Source organism: Dendroctonus ponderosae, unplaced genomic scaffold (genome assembly GCF_020466585.1).
Source record: "Dendroctonus ponderosae isolate FM_Combo_2020 unplaced genomic scaffold, Dpon_F_20191213v2 Dpon_F_20191213_4, whole genome shotgun sequence".
Lineage (NCBI taxonomy): Eukaryota > Metazoa > Arthropoda > Insecta > Coleoptera > Curculionidae > Dendroctonus > Dendroctonus ponderosae.
The window spans coordinates 1,555,883-1,571,004 of record NW_026018611.1 but is presented as its reverse complement, the minus strand read 5'-3'; the positions used below and the strand labels follow the sequence as shown (position 1 = coordinate 1,571,004).

Below are 15,122 nucleotides of genomic sequence, written 5' to 3'. Positions count from 1 at the left end.
GTTTCGGCGAGACAACAGCGCCATCATCAGATTTAAAATCCATACAAACTCATAATTGGGAAATATTAGATTCTTTTAGGTCTTTGCTGTCTTGAAACGTCAAATTTGTTCGAATTATTGTCTACATTTGCTACGCAGGCAAATGCAGACAATAATTCGAACAAATTTGAGGTTTCAAGACAGCAAAGACCTAAAAGAATCTAATATTTCCCAATTATGAGTTTGTATGAATTTTTAATCTGATGATGGCGCTGTTGTCTCGCCGAAACGTTATGCAATAGACGATACAAAAAAATATTTCACACTTTGACTGAACCCCAGGAAGGAAAAGATTATAATAACAATTTCACGCAGTCTGGAAAATAAATCAAAGGAAAATTCGAATTGAAACACCGATTATACACTTGACGCCGCTACGAAAAACATCAGGCAACAGGATTTATAGCACACTGAAAATCCCATAGCGGCACGACATTGAATAGCAACAGGTAACGAGTCACTTTCTTCATAGAAGCCGCTCTATATTCTAGAAGAGACTGTGGTGAAGATTTGTGGGCTATTCAGAGCAAGAGGTAATACGTATAATTCACGCTAAACTGGCAACAACTGATTGTTTATCGATTGTGTTTCGAGATGACTCGGGCTGCCTCGGCCTGGAGCTCATCCATTTGGCAGAAGATCACATACCTGGCGGGCAGCACGAGAGCCTCCAGTTCGGCCGTGAGATGGCGCCGGATGATGTTCTTGCTCGCCGGTATTCCCAGCGCTGTTGCCATCGTGTCTCCGTTGAACGAAGGTTCCAGCACCACCAAGCCCCCATGCACGCCGCTATCTATCAACAACCAAACCAGACACAGTCGCCAATGGCAATGAAGAACGCCGCCGATTGGTCAGTTACCTTTCAAATTGTCCGCGTACTCGCCAAGGTCGATGCTCCTAGCCCAGCGGATGAAGCGCTGATTCGTCCAGACCAGCGGGTCAGCGTCCATGTTCTCGCACTGATGCCGCCTCAGCGCTAACGCCTGCCGGTCGTACTTCATTATCCTCAGCAGATGGATGCCGTGCACTATGGAAGCCTGGTGGAACTTCCTAGTCACGCCCAGGTACTTTTCCAGCTCCTTTTTGCTGAGATGCTCCAGCATTCGCGCGTCCACCATATTCGAGGCGAAGTTGTCCGAGTACTGGACGAGAAGAATGCGTCCGATAGGGAGCGGCTAGTTTACAAATTAACCCACCTGGGATAGTCCCAAGTCTGGCAACCATTCGCTGGACACCCAGGTGTGGCCCAGTTGGGCAATGCACGGATAGCGCACGAGTGCGGGATGCCGATGCTCCTCGATGGCCAGCCGGATCTTCTTGCGATGCATCGGATGCGAGATTCCCAGTCCACATTCGAGCTCCAGGTCGCTCAGCTCCAGCAGGACCTGCCCGTTCAAACGACCAATCTATAAGGATGTTCCGAAATATGCAACTTGTTCCTACAAGCCAATTAGTTTGGATGGTTCCTGAATCAATTTCACTGCCGCGACCACAACGGTTTAGGTACAGATCAAAGAACATTCCCTAGAGTTTCACACTGCAGTGCGCTAAGCTACCTTGCCACTTTTGATGTTCTCGGCGCATCGGGCGCCGTACTGGGGCATGCCCAAGGCCACCTCCAGCCAGGCGAGGACCGTGGGGGCCCTCCATCGCTCCATGGGGATGGAGCTGGCCTCTCGAAGCAGGCGCAGCTTCTCCGCGTAGCCTTCCTCGGTCAGGGGCGACCAGCTGCGGTAGGGCTCGTAGCCTTCGCCTTTGAAAGCCGCCTCGTCAGCCCTCTTACCCTTACCACCTGCTGCACTTACTGGTTTCCTGCAGCGAGTTCGCCTTGTTCCTGTGCCTGGACCGGGCGAACACCCTGGAGATGCTGCCCCAAGTCCCGCCCCGCGTCGACAGTCTGCTGGGCTGCTTGTGCCGCTTCCCTACGGTAACTGGTTCTTGGTCCAAGGGCGAACTGAGCTGTTCCACCGACCTGCAAACGAAACATTCTCCAGTCCAGCGAACCCCACTGAACCCGAACAAACCCAAAATCTAGCTACCCGACCACGTGTTAGTAGAAGTCCAACCAACCTGGATAAACTACTGGGATCGACTACAGTTCTGGGGAAATTGTTAGCATTGAGGGGCGACAAAGTCGGACTACAGTCTTTGGTTGAGGCGGCTGCAACGCAAAGTCCTGGATTAGTTGGAACTCGGGCAACACCGCGCCGAAACTCACATTGGTACATGTGGGCAGGGGGTGGGGGCACGGTGGACAGCAGCGACACTGAGTCCACGTCACGAGCACTTCCCTCCACGGTGATTGTCGGGGCGCCATCTGTGGTGGAGTCGGATAAGTTGCCGGTTATGGAGGTGGCGCCTCCGCTCTCCCGGTCGGAGCTGACGCGCACCCCCGAGTCCGCACTGCAGCTCCCCCGGTCTCCGGGCAACAGCCCCAAGTGCCCCGACAGCAGCCCCCCTGAGCCTGGAGTGAGGGCGCCCCCATTGATGCTGTGGCGGGGCAGCGAAGCTAACGACTCTTGGTCGGAGAGGCAACCGCCTGCAGCCAATTGTCGCCGCGCCTGTTCAACCAACCGCATCAATCCAGTGGCTTACTTACTAACTTAACGTTAACTACCTCGGCGAGTTGCTCCTGAGCCTGCTGCAGCTGCAGTTCTTTGGCGTTGAGTTGGGCCGCCAGCGACAGGCTGCGCTCGGCTTCGTCTCTGGCATGTCTCAAGAGGCTCCATCGCTCCCTCTCCCGCTCCTCCCGTTCGGTGGACAGTTGCTGCAGCGACGTTTCGTCTCTCACCCGCTTAAGCAACAAAAATCGGTAGTCCAGTCGCCACGCTGGATGGCTCAAGTCGCCCTACCTGCCCGTAGGTGCGGATGAAATCGCGCAGCTCCTTCTCTTTGTCCTCCAGCGTGGAGAACAGCTGCTTCATCTGGTTGAGCAGATCGAACTTCTCGGCCTTCAATCGGCGCTTGTCGGCCTTCAGAGCTAAAACCCGCACGCATTTCAAATGGCTTCATTCTTTAGTAGTAACAGACTTACTTGTTAGCGCTTCCTTGGCCAGTTGCAACTCCATTTCGAGCGGGTCGCTGTTCGCGCCCTCAGCAGGCGCTTTTCTTTCGCTGAGGATGCCACTGGCGCCCGATACTACCAAACGCCGCAAACGAGTCACTTCGGCTTGCAATCTGCAAGTGGTAAAAATTGTTGGTGCGGACAATCGGTTTTGTTGGGCGATCCGTCAGGGTGCACCCGCTGTCACTCTCCTGTCTGTCTCTTTTCGTTGTACACCAAAGTCGCTCTTTCCTTGTCTGAGTTGGTTTTCTGTTGATCGCCCTGACTGACGTCAGATGCGCCCGAATGGGCCAACTAGCCCGCCCGCACCAACGCTTACCTGTCGTTGTCCTGCCGCAGTCGCCTGATGACCGAGGAAGACTTGGGAAAGTTCGATGGAGAGGGCAGCAGCGCCAATAGATCATCCGGGTTGCCTCCTTCGGAACTTCTGGCCGATCGTGGTGAGGACGAGTCTGTAATTTTTCGACAATTGATTGAATAATATTAGAGTGCTTTTTTTGGCTAGGGTTTTACCCATATCTGGTTGGCTGCTACATCCGGGCTTGGGCGAATCGGATCGCTGGTTTTCTGGTGAGGAGCGGCTGTCCTTGACAGGACTGGCGCTCTGCTGTATTGTCATTGTTTCTCTGTTCGGTTCAGTCTCCAAATCGCATTTCACTGGATCCGATCTGGTCTTGTGGACGTCCCTCTATAAACGGCCTTGTAGGGAAAAATCTGGACGGTGGATCACACTCTCACCTTGTTGACTTCGTCGTTGGAGTCCACCGAAATGTTCAAAGACTGGCTGCGCCGCGTCTCTTGGATGCCGCCGTTCTTCAATTTAACGGCAGGAACGCCACTGGTTTGGGCAGTGTCGGCGTCAGTTGACAGCGTTTTCAGCAAATCGCGGCGGGCGGGCGCAAGCGTAGGGGCGGGCACGTCAGCAGCGTCGGCGATTTTCGCCTCCTGAGCGGCGCAAGCGGGGCTGGAAAAGGGAACGGGGGCCGGACTGGGGTAATCGGATTCTATCCGGGCGGCTAAGGAGGAGGAATGTTCTTCTACCATTCTGCGAAGCTTTGCCTGCAAAAACTCCCATTAGCTCCAGAACCGTTCACTGAACTTTGGACTGGGTTTTTGCAAGTTTTCGCTCCCCTAGTTGGCAGTGGAAGCTGCAAAAACTGTCGTTTCACCTGAGCATCGATGAGCAGACGCCGCATCAGCACCGCCATGGCGGCGTCTCACACCCCCAGAGGAACTCCAATTGGACGCCGTCGCCCTCCATGTTGAGCGTGTTTAGGCACCTGCAACAAAACCGAATCGTATCCAGTTTCGCCCACTTTCCAAGCCATCCGCGCTGTCGGTTGGAGGGCCGGATATCCGACTTTCCAGCACAAAGGCAGACGCTCATTGTCTTACCAAAACAGGCGCGTATGCGACATCTGGAAGAATGGACATTGTGCCAAAACGAGGCCAACATGATATGCAATCTACTCTACAGGGTGTCGGCTTTTAGGCGGCCAAAAACAGGCCGTTTTTGATGGTTTAATGGAAGATGGAGGATTAGTGGCAACAGGTAGGGGTGACTCACCCTCCAGACAGCACAACCGGAGTTGCACCCTCACATTAATTGTTTCGGTGGCGCACGAACACGAACAGAATGTGGCCAAGTCATTCACCCCCCTGGCCCGATCGGAAACTAATGCCGAATTGGCATATGGGGGGACGGGGACGCCCCCATTCGGACCTGATGAGGTGAATAGCCATGGACAGGTTTCTCGAGGGTGCAAAAGCGCCCTGTAGCGGAAACAATCGCCCCAAATCGAGCGAATTTCCTTAAGAGTCATTCTCCCGATGTATCAAAAAACTCTTTTTTTTTTCGGCTTTGCCCTCAATAGCAGAGGGGCCAGATATTTATTCTGAATAACAGCTGTGCTCACGGGACACCCTGTATACAGAACGGGGATCCCGACCGAAAAAACCTGGTTGACTATGGAGATTTTCATTTACACCTGTAACAAGGGCTGCGTTCGCAATTTACCGCTTTTCCCTAGATCTACTAAAAGAAAAATCACTTAACTGGGCGCAGTAGTAGGGACAATGCGAGCGTTATTATTGCGGATTAGGCACGCGCCCCACGCTGGGAACATCGCCACTTGGGAAAATGCCCCCATAAGGCGCATACCGCGTAAAGCAATACGTTTCCTCCCCTCGCAAATTTGATTTGCCCGAATCGAACAAGTATTTGCTTTACCGTGAGTCATGGGGGCGCTTCGCCCACCTGCCCCACGCACTTTTCAAACTTACCTTAAAATAGCAACAAACCGGCTGGTACTGACTGGGTTTTTGTCAATATTTGACTGACTTTACGGGCGATTTGATGGCACATTTCACTCCAATTGATAAGATAAAGATTATCTTGGCGGCACGGGAGCGCAGCCTCAGTCTTAAATCCACCTGGGTTTAGGTGGGTTAAGGGATTGACCCGAAATGATTGCAGTTTTGCTGCTTGTTTTGCTGATTGTTGCTCAATTGACTCACTGGTAAGTTGCCGCCTCGACAAAACACATTAACTTGGCTCACCATATCGCATTTACACATCTAAAGCCCGTGTGCCATGCATCCGTTTGTACGATGATACGATGGTACGAAAGTGTTTCTATTGGTTGGAGCTCTGTCAATTCGTCCGCCGTCTGACGAACGGAGGCCGAATTGACAGATCTCCAACCAATAGAAACACTTTCGTACCATCGTATCATCGTACAAACGGATGCATGGAACACGGGCGAAAAACTGCCCAGTTTCAATCCCACTCGCTCCAGAATCTACGCCACTGGCACAACACAAGTTACATTATACAAGGGAGTTCCAGAACAAACTGAATCCAAAAACTTTTAGGATACAAAAATCCAAAAAAATCCTCCAAACATGGAATGAAACGCAAAATTTGCCATTCCTTTCTCTCAAGCCGATCCAGAGCACCACATCTGAATTTATTATGAATAAGAATCTCGTCAATGTGTTCAAACACTTGTCGCCTGTGGTTCGGCTTAGTCCGCTTGTGGAAACCAAGCCAGAGAAGCGAAACATTCGTTATTCACGCCGGACTATTGCCATTTAGAGCGCGCGTATGTGTGGTTGATTCAGATCGGTTTAAGTGACAAAGTTTGATTTCAGAATGGATTTTTTGCAATATTCAGACTACGCGCATTTGGCACAGCCGGCAGTTTTGCTGACGAAGAGCAACAACAGGCAAAATATCATGAAACGGAAAAAAAGTGGCAGTTGCAATCAAGGTTTTCCTACTCCTATGAAGCAGCGAAGTCAAGCCAATGCTAGGGAACGCGACAGAACACACAGGTATTTTACGACCTAAAACATCACACTGAACCCCCCAACTGTTGCGTAAAATTCGCGCTCTTCCATCAAAAGATCAGCTTTTGATTTAAATAAAGTAACTACGGTTTCAGTGTGAACACCGCGTTTTCCACTCTGAGAACCCTCATTCCAACCGAACCGAAGGACCGGAAACTGAGCAAAATCGAGACTCTACGCCTGGCGTCCAGCTACATTTCCCACCTTGGTACCCAACTAGTAGCAGGTGAGTGGGTGGTTTTATCCTCAAAATACCCGGATTTAAGCGTTGCTCTATTCGAAATGGTACCGCAAAGGTAGGATTGAAAACGTCAAAAATATAAATCGGCTTTTCCATGCCCAATCGCATGCTATAAGAAAATTTTCAAAACTTACCGATCGCCCTCAATGTCCTCATCACTCAAACACCGTTTATCGCTGAGATAGCTGGATTTTCTGAGCATCTGATCCTTTCAACCGCACTGAACACTCACATCGCGTTCAAAATGACAGCCGATGCTCATTGCTTTCCAAGGCCAATACGAGAGCAACGATTTTGCCATCGACTGGAAAAGAGAGGCAAACAACGCGGAAGCGAGACAGCTATAGGCAACTTGTGCCCAATATTCATATTTAATTATTTAATTTATTTATGGAGAAATTGCAATTTCCGGATCACTTGAATTTTGCATAATACATTTGAAATTTGTTTCTATTTTTGAAAAAAGCGGTGGGCATATACAGGGTGTTGTAGGATACTAGGATTGAAATTTTACAAGAACTTGTGGGTTAATTTCTGGGGTGCGAAAAATCATTCACCCTCCATGTCGTCCCGCACTGAACAAAAGGGTTTTGTACGCAAAAAGGCGCCTTATCCCATCATAGGTTGCAACTTTACTAAAAAACACTCGACCTTAGAGCCTCTGACTAAACGCGCTTTCATTTCCCAAAAAACGCCGCCTTTTCATAAAGCCAGTGGCGTAGAAAACTGTGCAAACCTTATCAGTAGCACCCGAAACCGTTCTGCCTCTCAATAAACCGCAGCCATGCGGTAAAACTGATTTTGGCTGATTGGTGTGTTCCGCAGGTCCGATCGACCAACCATGCTTGCGCTTAAATCAGAATGACGAGGACAGTTCAAATTCCAGCTCCCCGACAAGGCAGGTGTGCACGTTTTGCATTTCTCACAAAAAATACCAGGTAAGTAAGTCGCTCAGCAAGCACGCTTGGCATATAAAAATGTGGCGGTTTCCAGAAAATCCTGCCTCTAGAGGATTTTCACACGCAAACCTACGAGTGCCAGCAAATCCTGCTCGGACCTGCTTCGGACGCCATGCAAACCATCCGAATAACCAACGCCGGCGAGCTGTACCATCATCAATAAGCCCTCAATTAATTCTTGTTGTGTATAAATAAATATATAAATAGCTCTCGAAACGTTTGTTAGAATTAACTTCCGACACATGCCATCATGGCTGCGATATGTGATTCATCAAGCCAATATAAAAATGAGTTAAGAGCTGGCCTCCGCCATGCCACATTAATTATAAGTTTTAATTAAACGGCCGTTAAATTAATTGGGCGCAATATTGTTTACATCGGCTAAGCGATTTGGCTGGGACGACCACGCCAGTGGTGTAGGGAAATGGGGCTTTTGGAATCATCCCACTTTTATTGCAACAAACAAAACGTAAACAGAGAAAACATTTACCTTAGGCTGGAGCTAATTCCTGGCGCTGGCGTGGTTCTGCCTGTACCAGTCCACGCTCTCCTTGATGGCTTGCGGAAATGGAGTGAACTGGAAATCAGGCAGGTACTTTCGCAGCTTTTTGTTGCTGGCGGTCTTTTTAAACTGCCCGTCCGCCTTCGAGGTATCGAACACGATTTTTCCTTTGAAATCGTAGGCCTTGGCCAGCTCCTCGGCTAGTTGCTTGATGGACACCTCAGCTTCCTCATCCACTACAAAAAAAACAGAATAAACCTCAAAACGGCTGGAGAATCTTCAAGGCCTACCCGAGAGAATGATGGGGTCTATTTCGTTGTAGCTCCTCAACACCCAGATGAACAGCCTGGCCAAGTCCAGCGAGTAAATGAACTGCCTCAAAGGCCTCCCGGTGCCCATAACTGTGAAAGTATCGCCGCCTGAAACAAGACAAATGTACCCAAGCAATAAACCCCCAATAACGCAACCTGCCTGCACTGGTGATGTCTTGAAGCTTTTTGATCAGCCCGGGTATAACATGGCTGGATTCGGGGTTGTAGTTGTCGTGGGGCCCGAACACATTGCAAGGCACCACGGAAGTGAACGTGCACCCATGCTGATTATGGTAGGCTTGGTTCATCACATCTATTAGCCGCTTTGCGTAGCTGTAGCCGAAGTTGGATGGATGCGGCGGACCGTTATGAACCTGCAAGCTAAGGGTTAGCCGCGAGAAACGTCACCCCATCAATTCCCTACCATTGTCTCGTCAATGGGATACTGGGTTTTGTCCGGGAAGATGCAAGTGGACAGACAGGACACCACTTTCTTCACTCCCGTTTCGTGGCTCAGCCGCAGCACATTGTCGTTCATGTGGATGTTGTTCATCTGCAAAGCAAAAAACGGCTTAACTAGTTCAGTGAACGCTGAATCGTCCTTACCAAAAAATCCAGATTGTGGGACATGTTATGGAACAGTCCCCCAACCATTGCAGCCAGATGGATCACATGAGTTGGCTGGTGTTTTTCAAATAGGGCTTTCGTAGAGTTCAAGTCGCTGCAATGGAAAACACCAATCAAAACCTGCATACGTACATGTGAATTCCGCACCCACGTCGGCACAGGGGATTATGAGATTTAGACAAAACCCACCACAAATCCGCATCCTTGCTGCCAACAAATATCCACTTTTCGTCGCCTTTTGCATCGCTTTCCAGGACGGTCTGAATGGCTTTGCCAACCAGACCGGACCCGCCAGTCACCAAAATTACCTTGCTATCCGACATTGTCGGCTTATCTATTCTGTGCGAGGCAAAAATGAGTCCTTTTTATAGGCCCCATTCAAACACGTCAACAAAACAAATAAGTTGGGTTAGTGAAACCGAGCAACAAAATTCCTGTCAACCGATAAACCGAACATAGATAAAGACAATAGCAATACTGAATGTTGATGAGAGCAAGTGACATAATCGGAGCACAGATCACAGAGGTTACTCTGTGATCTGTAGAATCGATGATCGCTCGCCGAATAAAATAAGGGCCTGGTGGGATTTTTTAAATTTTTTGTGCGTGTGGCATAAGTGCGAACTATGATAGCGTTCTTTGCTCGCTGATGGAAAAGTCGTGAATTTCAATGGCCAAAAAATGGAAAAAACGCCACGAAGAAAAATTGTTGGTACAGTGATTTCCTATAGAGAGCATAATTTTCCTGATGTTCTTGATATTGGCATTTTTCTGGGGCGACATTAACCATATGGTAGACTTCTTCAAGACAAGATTCTAAGAGGAAAATAAGACGGTTTTCTAAATCTCCAACCATAAGCCACAAGTGGACGAAAGGAAGCGATTTCCAGGACAAAATCCGCTTGGGACTTAAAACGCTCAGCGTTTGAAGAGCAAAGTGTCTTCTATAGGGTGCGCCAGTTTCAAATGGCTACTCTGGATTGCAACTTACGACTTTTTAAAGAGTCTGCAGTTGAGCAAAACCCTCCAGTTCTGTACCTGCGTTTACAAGGCGCGCTCGAACAAGACTTTATGGAGCTATTTACCGACGACCTTGTATAAATGGGGAATTACTTTTTAACATTTTCTGTTATTGTGCTTGCCTGTTCGAATTCTAGTCACGTTTCCTGCGCGAAATTAGCAAACAATATGGGATTCACTGGAAATGCGTTGCAAGGTTATCAAGAAAATTTCCCAATATTCAATCTTGCTTTATCCAAACCTACCAGTGCCTTATACTGGGTGCGCAAAATAAACCGTGAAACAGGTGAAAAACCGCAACTACGTAGAAATATAAAAAAAGCCGTCGTGTTGACCTGATACCTACCTGGAATTTTTTTATCACAATCTGATTAGCTCGAAACATTAATTTAAATCGCTGCCATTAAACCGAAATAATTCATCTTATCAGCATTTTGTGGGCGTTGTGCATTAATAAAGCAATTCATAGAGTGGAGTTTTGCGCAAATTGTTAATGCGCCAAAGGTGGGGGGGAATTTTTCCACCAATACTAAAGCGCTCTCTGAGACTACCGCCGCTCATGATTAGTTGCGAATCCGCACCAACCGCGCGCGTTTTCAAATGTGCCAATGAACTTTGTAAACATCTGAAAGTTTCCTAACACTACAAGGTAAGTTCGACAGTGCGTAAGTTGTATGGCTGTCCTTGTCTGTCCAATGCCCCGAGCAGAGAAAACCAGTCCCTCCAGCTGAAAATCCATATTCTCCCGAATCGTTTCCCATCCTGCTCAGCACCCGCAGTCAGAGCGATCATGGATAGTTTTTAAAGGGCCGTGTGTGCGAGTGAGAGATCCGCTAAACTCTCAGAACTTCGACACAGATTCCCATGAATAAAAATCACCATTCCTATTTACCTGTTCATTACCTGAGCCATAACCAAACTTTGCAGCTAATAAATCGCTTCAATTACCTAACAAGTTCACGTTTCAAGTGGGAATAATGCAGCAAAAAGTGCGCTAGTTTCGCATTGTGTAAAAGCTAAGTTCGCAATCATGGTGAGCAAATGGGGTTTTCCTTGTGGTTTATGGCCGATTTGTGTGGTTTTGCGCCAATATCTCTGTCTATTTATAGTAATACGTGTTGGTCAAGTGCAACAACACAGGTCTAGCTTGTTTTAAGTTTTAATGGCAGATCGAGCAAGCTGATAAAAAACACAGTTCAAAATTGGGAACGCAGCATTTGCAATTCGGCCGCCTAAATGCGACCCTGGGGGGTTGAATTTTCGCACAATTTATCTCAGCCCCTTTACATGCCACACAATGTCAACATTACGTCTCTGTAGCAGAAAAACCTCGAATTGTTCGAACAATCAAACCCAAATTAGCGAACGCAGTCGCCTGACCTGGCAGTTTTGCTTCATGTGCTAAATGGGCATTTGGCAGTGCTGCCGCATATTTTGTGGAATTTGGAAATAATTCCGATCCTTTATGGCAACAAGCGCTGCAAATACAGGCGTTGCTAGGTGTCAATGCCAGTGGGCTGTTGATTTTTTCGCGCCTGCGGCAACAGCGTGCGGCTAGTGGAGATGCACACAACTCATAGTTGCCGCTTTTTTCCTACTGATGTCCTTAATCAAATTAATTTGGATAAAGCGAGCAAGTAAGTGTCGCCTTTAACGTTATTTGACAAATTGAGCGGTACAATGACTAAATGGAAAAAAGGAAAGGGACAATTTAAGCTATACTGGCCCAAATCGGTTGCGAAAGCCGTTGCTTACAGGAGCGCGAATTTCATTCACAATGCAACTTTTCGTGCATTGTTGCAACACTGTCGCCATGATTTTTCCCCAATGCCCATGTTTCTCAAAGCGGTTTTTCGCAATGTTCATCAATGACTGGTTTCTTTATCGCAAAAATGTGGAAAAGCAGTGTGCAATATACAGGGTGCCGCAAGTTTTTGAGATCGATGACGCGCTTGATACACGGTGTCCCAAATTTTTAAGCTAGCGCAAAAATCAAATGCTATGTTCCAGAATGTTGCAACTTTGGCCCACCTAAACTCAACTAACTTTATCTATTAAGGACTGTGCTTTCAGATGCCCAGGCGGTCGTACAGCCCCAGCGAGGCCGGAAACGTGAACTCCGCCTACAACATCAGCAGCCCCAATGTGAACGAGCCCCCTGGCGCTACCGCCAGCGAAACCACCCTCTTAGCCGGTCAGACCTATTTCGCGGATGAGCGCATCCGGATCCCGGAAGCGTCCCATGTAAGTCCCAATCAGCAGTAGCGTCCAGCGGCCGCTAACTAACCCGCTGTTCAGGATGGATTCAGCTTCAAGAAGCTGTGGGCCTTCACCGGTCCAGGCTTCCTGATGTCCATCGCTTACCTGGACCCAGGCAATATCGAGAGCGATTTGCAGTCGGGCACAGTGGCTCAGTACAAGTTGCTCTGGATGCTTCTATCCGCTACCATGCTGGGCTTGCTGATGCAGCGCCTGTCCGCCCGACTCGGTGAGGTTTGGAGGCCGTCCGAACGGCCCGATTTACATCCATGCTGTTGTTGCTTTCCAGGCGTCGTCACCGGGCTGCATTTGGCCGAAATGTGCTATCGAAAGTACAAGAAGGTACCGCGACTGATCCTGTGGCTGATGATCGAAATCGCCATCATTGGCTCGGATATGCAAGAGGTGATTGGAACGGCCATAGCCATCTATTTGTTGTCAGGCACGCGGTAAGTCTTTGCGGACCTTGAGGTGTATTCACTAATCCTTGCGGAACTGATAGCGGAAGTGCGATTAGCAGCTTGATAATTGGTGTTTGTGTGGCTTCATTCAAAGGCATTTTGCAGGATTCCCATCTACGGCGGCGTTCTGATCACGATCGTCGACACGTTCACGTTCCTGATGTTCGACAAGTACGGCCTGAGGAAGCTGGAGGCCTTCTTCGGCCTTTTAATCACCATCATGGGGGTTACCTTTGGGTATGAGTATGTGACGTCGAAGCCCAACGGCCTGGGGGTTTTGGAGGGAATGTTCATCCCCTGGTGCAGTGGCTGCGACCAACGCGCCCTTTTACAGGCCATTGGAATCATCGGTACGCAAACTATTCACTCGATTAACGAAGCAAAACGCTCTGGTTTTCTGTTCACAATCAACTGAAAGCGATTTGAAGCAACGATCGTTCTCTCGATTGTGAAAGTTTCAAGTTCTAAACGGGGGATCAAAAGCGCAAACTTCAGGGTAGATGCGTAACACCATGTCCTATTGGCAGGCGCGGTGATAATGCCGCACAACCTCTACCTGCACTCCGCTCTGGTCAAGTCCAGGGACGTGGACAGAAACAACAAGGCCAAAGTCCGGGACGCCAACCTGTACTTTTTCATCGAAACCTGCATCGCCTTGCTGGTCAGTTTCGTCATCAACGTCTTCGTGGTGGCCGTGTTTGCTCACGGCCTGTTCCAGAAAACCAACGCCGAAGTGGTAGGTCCAGAGCACCTCTACCCTCAGGCTCATTTATTCATTCTTCCTTTGCAGCATAAAGAGTGCCTAAAGTATCCATCGATGAACGCCACCGTCTTCCCAGACACTGGACCGGAGGCGAATAAATTCGTGGACGCCGACCTTTACAAGGGCGGCATTTTCTTGGGTTGCACGTACGGGGTGGTGGCCATGTACGTTTGGGCAGTGGGCATTCTAGCTGCTGGCCAAAGCTCTACCATGACCGGTGAGTGGGGCGAAGCCCCATCAAAACTCCCCGTTGCATCCGGTTTGTTTCAGGCACCTACGCCGGGCAGTTTGCGATGGAGGGGTTCCTCAACCTCCAATGGGCGCGCTGGAAGCGGGTGCTGTTCACCAGGACAATTGCAATTGTGCCCACCTTTTTCCTGGCCTTTTTCAGCTCGATCAACGACCTGACTAGCATGAATGATATCCTGAACGCCGTCATGAGCATCCAGCTGCCGTTTGCTGCTATTCCTACCATTGCCTTCACCAGCAATCCGCAGATTATGGGCGAGTTTGTCAACGGATTGTGAGTTGTGGAGTTGATCAAGTGACGGCGTTGGTTGCAATCTTGGCGATTTCAGAGCCAACAAAGTAATGGCCACTCTTCTGAGCTTGGTGGTCATTTGCATCAACACCTACACAGTGATTGCAACAGTGAAGGAGTTTTCGCTGCACTGGCTGTCGCTGACTGGCATTGGAGTGCTGGGCGTGTGTTACTTGCTCTTCTGCGTCTACTTGGTCGTTCACATGAGCATTTCCATGGGAAGCACGCGCTTGTTGCAGTACGATCTGGTTAGGAAGTACGTCATTGGCACATCCCAGGACGCCAACCTTGGCGTCAGCCCGATCAGCTACTCCAGGTGAGTTTTCCGCGCCGTCGTCCGCCTCTCACTCAACTCAATGTCTGTCCCACAGTGAACTCAATGCTTAAAGCTGATGTTTCGGGTATGTTGCTTGGTGTGTTAGTTGGCTTGTTTGATTCTAGGCCATTCTTTACTAACAAACACTGTTTCTTCGCAGCATGAAACCGTCGGATGTACGGAACACTTACGTGTACTAACCTAGACCTATGTAGACCCCTAGTATTCTAGGGCGTAGTAGTGAGTAATGCATGCGCTGAGTCGGGCATGTTTAAACATTGCTGTTTTCCAGCTCGGACTCCGAACTGCGCAACCCGGCCTTCATAGTGGGCAAATCGGACGTGATCAGTTGATGTCTGAGCGCTCAGCGCTGAGCGGTTTTACCGATGTGATAAACGATATTCAGGGCTCTAGCGGCTGGACCTTATTGTTACCATGTACTGCGAATTGTATATAGCAACCGTTCAAAAATATAAAAGTCGATTTTGTAACAGTGTGATTTCTTCTGAAGTTGGGTTAGTTGTACATTAGTTGCGATATTTTCCTTCAAACATGTCGGGCGCGGCAGTTTTTTTTGTGTAAATTAGAACGGGTACAGGTACTTACTTGCACAGCTGGTTTTGCGCTCTTTAACACCATTTCACGGCGAAAAACCCATAAAAACGAAC

The 15,122-nt window shown here is 48.9% G+C and overlaps 4 protein-coding genes across 13 annotated transcripts in view; 2 read left to right on the top strand and 2 right to left on the bottom strand.

Annotated features, from left to right (window-relative positions):
- The window catches only part of LOC109542955 (kazrin), a gene marked incomplete at its 3' end in the record, with an annotated part of 8,428 nt that extends 2,695 nt beyond the window's left edge, over window positions 1-5,733 (bottom strand). Inside the window, 15 exon segments of one of the 3 annotated variants that reach the window (XM_048665626.1) lie at window positions 688-832; window positions 899-1,181; window positions 1,236-1,445; window positions 1,596-1,792; window positions 1,845-2,047; window positions 2,110-2,200; window positions 2,258-2,600; window positions 2,657-2,833; window positions 2,892-3,019; window positions 3,074-3,216; window positions 3,423-3,555; window positions 3,617-3,791; window positions 3,842-4,162; window positions 4,273-4,383; window positions 5,387-5,733. In XM_048665626.1, the coding sequence (XP_048521583.1) occupies window positions 688-832; window positions 899-1,181; window positions 1,236-1,445; window positions 1,596-1,792; window positions 1,845-2,047; window positions 2,110-2,200; window positions 2,258-2,600; window positions 2,657-2,833; window positions 2,892-3,019; window positions 3,074-3,216; window positions 3,423-3,555; window positions 3,617-3,791; window positions 3,842-4,162; window positions 4,273-4,311 (2,588 nt within the window). 3 annotated transcript variants of the gene reach the window in all.
- Window positions 5,734-5,839: 106 nt separating this feature from the next.
- Window positions 5,840-7,870, top strand: LOC109543034 (transcription factor 15). Of its 2 annotated transcripts, none has more exons than XM_019912548.2 (4): window positions 5,840-6,439; window positions 6,550-6,680; window positions 7,521-7,633; window positions 7,689-7,870. In XM_019912548.2, exons 1-4 carry the CDS (start codon window positions 6,258-6,260, stop codon window positions 7,815-7,817), a joined length of 555 nt encoding a protein of 184 aa, XP_019768107.1. In that variant the 5' UTR covers window positions 5,840-6,257; the 3' UTR covers window positions 7,818-7,870. The 2 variants fall into 2 exon arrangements, with proteins under 2 accessions (XP_019768107.1, XP_019768106.1); XM_019912547.2 differs by having other exon boundaries at window positions 5,841-6,439; window positions 6,535-6,680.
- Window positions 7,871-8,085: 215 nt separating this feature from the next.
- LOC109543033 (GDP-L-fucose synthase) lies at window positions 8,086-9,571 on the bottom strand. The gene is made up of 6 exons (XM_019912546.2): window positions 9,284-9,571; window positions 9,074-9,188; window positions 8,892-9,020; window positions 8,628-8,841; window positions 8,447-8,575; window positions 8,086-8,392 (listed from the first exon to the last, which is right to left on the bottom strand). The coding sequence occupies exons 1-6, from the start codon at window positions 9,415-9,417 to the stop codon at window positions 8,157-8,159; spliced, it is 957 nt and encodes a 318-aa protein (XP_019768105.1). The 5' UTR covers window positions 9,418-9,571; the 3' UTR covers window positions 8,086-8,156.
- A 1,087-nt stretch (window positions 9,572-10,658) lies between these two features.
- LOC109543026 (protein Malvolio) lies at window positions 10,659-14,945 on the top strand. 7 transcript variants are annotated; one of them, XR_007281303.1, is made up of 11 exons: window positions 10,953-11,147; window positions 12,188-12,358; window positions 12,413-12,602; window positions 12,663-12,822; window positions 12,940-13,184; window positions 13,362-13,814; window positions 13,868-14,120; window positions 14,176-14,454; window positions 14,510-14,551; window positions 14,615-14,694; window positions 14,747-14,945. XR_007281303.1 is itself a non-coding variant. In XM_048665640.1 (10 exons), exons 1-9 carry the CDS (start codon window positions 11,145-11,147, stop codon window positions 14,523-14,525), a joined length of 1,770 nt encoding a protein of 589 aa, XP_048521597.1. In that variant the 5' UTR covers window positions 10,953-11,144; the 3' UTR covers window positions 14,526-14,539; window positions 14,747-14,945. The 7 variants fall into 7 exon arrangements, 6 of the variants coding, with proteins under 6 accessions (XP_048521595.1, XP_048521597.1, XP_048521598.1 ...); XM_048665640.1 differs by lacking the exon at window positions 14,615-14,694 and having other exon boundaries at window positions 14,510-14,539; XM_048665641.1 differs by lacking the exon at window positions 14,747-14,945 and having other exon boundaries at window positions 14,510-14,539.
- Window positions 14,946-15,122: the final 177 nt, after the last annotated feature.

Coding starts and splice junctions, on each gene's coding strand:
- LOC109543034 (XM_019912547.2), top strand. CDS start 6,258: ATGGATTTTTTGCAATATTCAGACTACGCGCATTTGGCACAGCCGGCA. Junction 6,681..7,520: donor TGGTACCCAACTAGTAGCAG/GTGAGTGGGTGG, acceptor TGTGTTCCGCAG/GTCCGATCGACCAACCATGC. Junction 7,634..7,688: donor TTTCTCACAAAAAATACCAG/GTAAGTAAGTCG, acceptor GGCGGTTTCCAG/AAAATCCTGCCTCTAGAGGA.
- LOC109543033 (XM_019912546.2), bottom strand. CDS start 9,417: ATGTCGGATAGCAAGGTAATTTTGGTGACTGGCGGGTCCGGTCTGGTT. Junction 9,021..9,073: donor CCCACAATCTGGATTTTTTG/GTAAGGACGATT, acceptor TTTGCTTTGCAG/ATGAACAACATCCACATGAA. Junction 8,393..8,446: donor AGACCCCATCATTCTCTCGG/GTAGGCCTTGAA, acceptor TTTTTTTTGTAG/TGGATGAGGAAGCTGAGGTG.
- LOC109543026 (XM_048665637.1), top strand. Junction 12,823..12,939: donor TATTTGTTGTCAGGCACGCG/GTAAGTCTTTGC, acceptor GGCATTTTGCAG/GATTCCCATCTACGGCGGCG. Junction 13,185..13,361: donor ACAGGCCATTGGAATCATCG/GTACGCAAACTA, acceptor TCCTATTGGCAG/GCGCGGTGATAATGCCGCAC.